The sequence below is a fragment of the Zingiber officinale genome, chromosome 4A (assembly GCF_018446385.1).
Source record: "Zingiber officinale cultivar Zhangliang chromosome 4A, Zo_v1.1, whole genome shotgun sequence".
Classification (NCBI taxonomy): Eukaryota; Viridiplantae; Streptophyta; class Magnoliopsida; order Zingiberales; family Zingiberaceae; genus Zingiber; species Zingiber officinale.
Window position 1 is genome coordinate 84,085,023 of NC_055992.1, and position 7,718 is coordinate 84,092,740.

The following is a 7,718-nucleotide window of genomic DNA, read 5'->3' on the forward strand; positions in this document are numbered from 1 at the left end:
TGTTGGTTAGCAGAGTAGATACCAGAGTAGATACCAGCGAGAATATCGCAGACCCACTCACAAAGGCCTTACCTCTACAGAAACATGAGACCCATGTGAGGAGCCTAGGACTGAGAGTCCGTAGTGTTTGGCAATAATGCAAGTGGGAGATTGTTAGTGTGTGCACTTATGTGCCAAGACACTCCTTATGTATTTTATGGATAATTATTTAATAAAGGCAAGAATTTATCATTAATTATTTACTTTTCTGTACGTATATGATTAATGATAAAGTCCTACAGATTAATGGGTATATTAATCTGAAAACAGTCTTTGATCGGATAGATATCTAGAGGGGACATGGATATCTAGATCAACGCTGAGTATGACTAGGTCGAGATAGACCGGAGGGATGGATATCCAAGTTGTACTTGGGGGTGCCTTGAGTTTAGAGGTACACTGGACACGACCCGCTCAAGAGGAGACCACATATTAAGCATCATTGATTATTCTTCTTATGAACGAGTGTAACTGATCTTTTGACTTGAGATCTTCATTTATTCTATGCGTGGAGTTACGTGCTTTGATGCCGTTAAAAGCAGTCTTTAATCGGATTGTGATTAATACGGTAGTTGGGTGTATGACAAAGCGTAGAGAGAATAGTGTTGAGTCAATAGAAGATTCATCGTTCTCTTGGATTCAGAGTTAACATCCTGGCCGCTTGATAGAGATATTAGTGACTCAAAATCCATGGCCATGGGAGGAATGATTTATCATTCAAGAGGAGTCTATTATATCTTGGAAATCAAGTAAAACAATTAATTTGGTAATGATGCATAATGTATCGAATTAATTGGGATGTAGACTTTAGATGAAGAGATTGAATTACACAGTAATCAGTTCATAGTAGTTTACAGTTTATGACTGATATTAATTTTATCGCATTGGGTGGCTAAAAACTGTTGCTAGACGGTTACCTTAGTCTGTGTATGAATTTACACTGCCTTCGTGTATAAAACCTAGAGGGTCGCACGTATAAAGAAGAGAGAATTCGAATAGCCATAATCATGATGATTAATGGAGAATTCGAAGAGTCATTATAATGATAATTAATGAAGAATTTGAAGAGTTATCATAATAAATGTTATAAATGAAGAATTTATGGAGCCTATAACTCTTCATCTTCCTTATTAATGAAGATCATAAATGATGAATTAATTGAAAGCTTAACTCTTCGTATTCCTTGGAAGCTATAAATAATCATCCTGGGAAAGAATCAATGTAAGGAATCATTCTCTCCGAGTTTCCCTCGTCAACTTCGTCTTCTACCGGAAGAGATCGGTAGTGCTTCCAAGGCTTTGTCGATCCAAGAGGCTAGCACCTAACGGATCGTGTTAAGTTCGTGATCTAGTGCACGTGGATACCGCTAGAGGAGTCATACGTGGGGCTCTTATCTGTCTTATTTGTCCGTGATATTATTCACACATATCGAGGACTCGAGGTATGTTTTATATAATTTTGTGCAAAACTATATGTACCATGAAAGATCCATAATTCAATATATGTCTTCCGCTGTACTCGGAACCCAACAATATAGTTGACCATCTCAACGACAACTTCTTGTGCAACTTCCAAAGGGATTAGGGTGATTACCCTAGATGGAGCATTGATTCTCATATTGTTGTTACCTTAGGCTATGTGCTCTAAGTTCTCAAACTACACTCTCAGTACAACACCTTTTGTAGGTAAGTAGCTATGAGGGGTTCCTTAGCTTAGAAATCCACCATCACTTGTTTTTCCACTAGTCGTGAATTGCTAAACACTTTGATCCTTTTTCATCTACCTTGCCTACTATGATCAAACTCATGTGAGGGCTTAGTGTTTTGCTAGATTGTTGATTGTTAGGAAGGAAACAAAAAATCTCAAGGCATTTCCAAGCCTTACTCACTTTGGACTAATGCACACTAGCCTAACATCATTGCATTTCTTCAAGGACAACCCATCCACACAAGCCTTACTCTCAATTTCTTGACAAGCACAAACCATATTTCGCCCCTTTATAGCATGTTGACAAAGTATTCAAGCTTCTCATTTCCTTCTCTTAATAGCATTACACTCGAGGCATGTTTTGAGATTAATAAGTAGAGGATTTGGGGTTTCCTAGGTAGCCCTTCTATGACTTCCTTGATTCCCTTGAAAGCTTCTGATAACTCTATTCCCCACTCAAATTCTTTGACTTTTGACACCTAAAACTATGGAATGTATTTATTGCCAAACTTGGAGAGGAACCAATTTAAGGTCGCCTCTCTGGAGTTCAATGATTTCTACATCATTTTTGGGTGGTCCTCTGTCTAGGATTACTTTCACTTCTGAGTTTGCATCAATTCATCTTTGATGGATCATGTTACTAAGAACTTTCCTGAGCCTATCCTAAATGTGCACATTAGTGGATTTAGTCTCATCTATTTCTCCCTGGACCTCAAGAACTTCTTAAACATCTTTAATATGTTCATGGTCGATTCTTCTTTTTTACTTTGGTAAATTCGGAAGGTGTGAGATTCATATTTCTTGACCAAAATTTCAGTGGCTCATACTTAGTTGTCTTGTCCGCCATTAAGTCTATTTGAGGAAGGGGAAATAGTACTTTAAGCATGTCTTATTTAAATCGGAGAATTTCACACACATGCCCCACTTCTTATTTGATCTCTTTGCCATTATCATATTGGCCAACTAGATTAGGACATTTATTTCTTAGATGAATTTCACTTCCTCCTTAATGACTACCTCTCACTCATGGGTCAAAAGTGTAGCAAATACTCAACCATATTCCAAAGGATTTTTCGAAATGCCCTCAATGGTCCGTATGAGACTTCCTTACTATTCATCTTCTATTTGCTTGCTCCCTAGCTTTAGTGTTTTGTTTGAGCCCTTCTTGAACTCCCGAACTTGAGATAGCTCCGCTAGTTTCCACCTTGGAGTAAAGTAGTCCCTTCCTTACTATTAATTGGTTGGAAGAATTAGAAATTAATAAATGGAGGAAATTTTTGGCGATGGTAGAGGAAAAGTCTACGGAAATATAAGATGGGTTTACTAAATTGGATGAATCACCACGTAGACAACTAATTAATTATTTTATCTCAACAATTGACGTCTTCTAAAGCTCCAGATCATTCGCGTGTCATTTAAATGACAAAATTTCTATAGCTTGAATCATGAGGGTTGTGTAGACACGTGTCGTCGACTTTTAGATATTTTTATTCGTAACGTAATACAACACAATAATATTTTAGAAATTTTCATTTGGTATATACAATATATTGTCTTAGTCTAATTTGTATTTAACCTTTTGTTTTTTTTTAAATATAGAATATTTTAAAATAATTTTATATTTAAGTAATTTTTTTTTCTTCGAATAAAATCAAAATACACTCATTTTACTTTTCATTTTAAAAATATCCTTATTTCAATACTATTCTAACACGTTAAAATAAAAATATTTTTAAGATAAAGAATATAATAAGATATTGTTTTTTATATTTTTGAAAAAATAACTTTTTAATAATAATAATAATACGAACTTCTTTTTAATTTTTAACTTTATTTTATTTTTTTAAAATTTATTCGGTTCATGCGCCGGCCGGGACCAGCTATAATCCAAATTACGTCCGGCCCGGACCGCTCGAACCAGACCAAACTCGGCACGGGTCATTCACACTTCTATGCGATCGTCTGATCACCATGTCCCATCAACATCAGTCGCCGCTTCGTAGCTGCGGCCCCTCTCTCTCTACTTGTCAGAACTTCATTGGTCGCACCGCTCCCTCATTCATGGGCCTACAAATCGACCGGCCTCTTTCTCCGTGCTCCAGCAGTGCGCCTTCGAATGACGAACAGCGTACCACGCGTAATCGGGAAATCCAATTAGAGACCGCCAAGTGTGATTCGTAAGTCTGCTCGCTGTCAGTAGCGTGCAGCGGATCTACTTCTCCTGATCTAATGCACAAGGCAGCACAAGCGAAATGGCATCCGTGCCCCGATGGCTTAGACGGGAAGACATGCATCTCGTTATATATCAGTACCGCTGCCGCCAACCTCCTTCCTCACCCTCTTATCGATCACCCAGGGAAACTGCGGGTCCCACTAGTCTACCCCACATGGTCACGGAAACGAACGCTGTCAGGTAAGAGACGGCCAGACGAGGCAGAACGGCCAGACGAGGCAGCCAGGGCCTCTTGAGGCCCTTTTGGTCATTTCACCAAATTATAGATCCATAAATACTTTATTATTATTGAAGAAAAAAATGTATTAAATAATCAGTGGTGCAAGAGGAGAGAGAAAAATGAAGAGTGATAATTTAGAAGGGGAGGCGCTTTATTACTTTTTTATGTTGCACGCATCCATGGACGAAGAGGGAAAGGAGAGAGCAGGAGCAAGAGATGGACGAAGAGAGAGGGAAGGAATGGATTAATGGATGATGAGGAACGAGGAGAGCAGGAGAGAGTTCCCTTGGCTCGCATGAGATGGAGGGAGTAGCTTTCTTCGAGTATAAAAAGTTTTCTGTTTCTGCTCTCTGATTGTTTTCTTCTTCTCTGCGAATTGAGATCGGAGAGGAGAGGTAGATCTGGTTTCTTGCATGAAGTGGTCTTAGATGAGGGGTTTTCCTTTTCATGGAGCACTGGAGGGAGATTTAGAGGGGAGCCAAGCATTTCTTTGGGTGGCCAAGAGGCCCAAGTTTGGGATCCACGAAGTTTTGGAGCCGAGATCGGTGCTTGATCATAGGAGCCCTAGCCCTCCTGCCTCCACAGCTACACTGTCTTCTTCCCTGGGCGGCTCCGGCTCATCTGACACCGCCGGAGTGGCGGCGGTCTCTGATAGTTCGGCCAAGAAGTCGGTCATCTCCGACACTGCCGGCGAAGTGGGCGGCGGTGCGGGCTGGAAGGATGAATGGGCGGCCGAGCTGCAGCCCATACCTGCCGGTCTCGACGTGGGCTTCGATACAAATGGTGCAAAATGCGGTCTTGGAGTCGTCGACTGGGAGACGATGCTGTCCGAGAATTCTGCGGTCTCCCCCGTCCGTGAGCAGACGTTTCTCGGGTGGATCATGGGCGACGTTGACGACCCTGCCTCAGCCCGTTTGAGGCAACAACAGATCCTCCCTCAGGGTCCGTCGGATTTCGGTGGAAACAATGGCGGCATGGGTTTGGGGATTCTTGACCCGAGCAATTGCAGGGTGGAAGACGAGGAGTCAATCGCAGTCTCTAAGGGTATCTCTGTACTTCACAACACTGTTGGCGGTGGCCTTCCGTTCATGAACAATAATAGCTGTGTTTCGCTGCCCTCCGTCGGCTCTGGAATCAAGGGGATCCCCATGATCCACCAGGCCGGTAGTCAGCATATCTCACAGTCTATGCCGCCGCTGGATAACAACTTCATGCAGTCACTCTCCTTTCCACCGGGCATTTACTTACCTGACACTGTGGACGAGAAGCTGCAGTTGTTTGGCACCGGCGTTATCTTAAACCAGCAACCAGCCAACCCAAATCCGCCCATCTTTCTCAGTGTAGGCCAGGCAGAGCATCCCGTGCCGCACCTCATCTCCCCTACAGAACCGAAGTGCCACCTACCGATGGAGGACGAATATATAACGAAACTCCCTTTTCTTGAATCCGGTGGAAGCTCGGAACTCTTTCCTCGGCGGCAATCGTACCAGCAGCATCTGCAAAATCTAGGATTTCCACTGCCTCAGCTCCAGCAAAGGTTAGTGAAGCCCAAGTTATCAGATTTCGGTGAGGATATGGCCACGCCTGTAGCCGTGCAGCAGCAGCAGCAGCTACTACAGGCATTGGTTGACCAGCTTATCGAAGCTGCTAAGATGGTCGAGGCTAAGAACTTCGATGGCGCACACGGGATATTGGCGCGGCTCAATCACCAGCTCCCCTCCCCACTGGGCAAGCCCCTAATCCGCTCTACCTTTTATTTCAAGGAGGCATTGCAACATATACTGTGTCACGGGCCTAGTCCTGTTACCTCTTCCAATTCAACCTCCCACCATCAACCGGGTCCATTCTCAACTCCCATGTCGATGCAATTTGACATTGTGCACAAGCTTGGTGCATACAAAGCATTCTCTGAGGTCTCTCCCATCATCCAATTCTCTAACTTTACCTGCATTCAGGCCCTTTTGGAAGAGCTCAGGAGCTTTGATCGGATCCATATCGTGGACTTTGACATTGGCGTTGGTGGGCAATGGTCTTCCTTCATGCAGGAGCTAGCACAGCGACGATGCTCTTCAAATCCAGTGCAGATGCTAAAAATTTCAGTCCTTGTGTCTGATTACTTACAGAACAACCTGGAGCTTCAGCTCGTACGCGATAGCCTCTCCCTTTTTGCGAATGACCTTGACATTCCCTTTGAGTTTTACTTCCATAGCCTTGAATCATTTGATCCCTTGGAGTTCCATTGCATTGGAGGTGAAGCCATTGCTGTAAACCTTCCTATAGTTGGCTATGGGAAATTTTCCTTCCCGTCCATTCTCTGCCTTGTCAAGCAGCTCTCCCCGAAGATTGTCATCTCAGTTGACCAAGGTTGCGATCGTAGTGACTTGCCATTCTTGCAGCATTTCCTGCATGCTTTTCAATCCTCTATGGTTCTTATGGATTCCATTGATGCGTCTGGAACTAACCAAGATATGACTGCTAAGATTGAAAAATTCCTGTTACAGCCAAGGATAAAAAGTTCTGTTCTTGGACGATACCATTCTAATGATAAAATACTTCCCTGGAGAACACTCTTTACCACCTCAGGTTTTATCCCTATTCAACTAAGCAATTTCTTGGAGACACAGGCTGATTGCCTTTTGAAGAGAGTGCAGGTGAGAGGGTTCCATGTGGAGAAGCGACAGTCTACAATTTACCTCTACTGGCAGCGCAAGGAGCTTATCTCAGTGTCAGCTTGGAGGTGCTGAAGATGAACTACCTGGTTACAGGCATGTTATCCTCATGTTTGATTCTTGAATATCTGTAGCAAAAGTTGGCAACTTAGGTAATTCCATCATGGTTTTAGATGTTGTCATAACTTAATCCTCTATATGGTAACTGCTTTGTTGTCTTAGTGTTGTCTTGCTGGTTATATCACCTTATTTATGTCCGTTAAATCTTAACGGTATTTGCTTCAAGCAAAATGACATTGTTACATTGGATATCTACGGGAGTTTTATCTTTTATTTCAACTGTTTGAATGACATTTTGATGAATATGGCTTGACAATTATTATTACTTTTTGCATTAGGATAATTAGGTATGAGTCTGCTTCTAGGTTATTCGCTGTAAGCTTTTATGAATTGCATAGTATCATTTAGATTGAGTTTGTTGTGTGTTTGAAAGGTAGATCATGCTCATAATTAAACATTCATGGATATATAATTTTGGCATTAGAAGACTTCAATTCCTTGATGCAACAGTAAAATTACTGCCATGTGACTTATATGTTACGGATTCGAGTCTCGGAAACCTCTTGCAAAGTAGAGTAAGACTGTGTACAATAGACCTTTCCCCGGAACTGGCCATTGGCGGGAGCTTTGGGCTATTTTTTTTATCTAGAAGACTTCAATGACCTTGTCAGACTACTATGCCGGCGCAAGGGATTATCTATGTATCTATAGTGAGGTAGATAGATTTTAATCAAGCAAGCCTAATGCAAGAGAAAGAAACTAGTAGAGCTGTCATGATACAGACATTCAT

General features: G+C 42.0%; 1 protein-coding gene across 1 annotated transcript; it reads left to right on the forward strand.

The window, feature by feature from the left end:
* Positions 1-4,303: 4,303 nt before the first annotated feature.
* LOC121970045 (scarecrow-like protein 22) lies at positions 4,304-7,207 on the forward strand. The gene has a single exon (XM_042520450.1). The coding sequence runs from the start codon at positions 4,628-4,630 to the stop codon at positions 6,941-6,943; it is 2,316 nt and encodes a 771-aa protein (XP_042376384.1). The 5' UTR covers positions 4,304-4,627; the 3' UTR covers positions 6,944-7,207.
* The last annotated feature ends 511 nt before the right edge of the window (positions 7,208-7,718 follow it).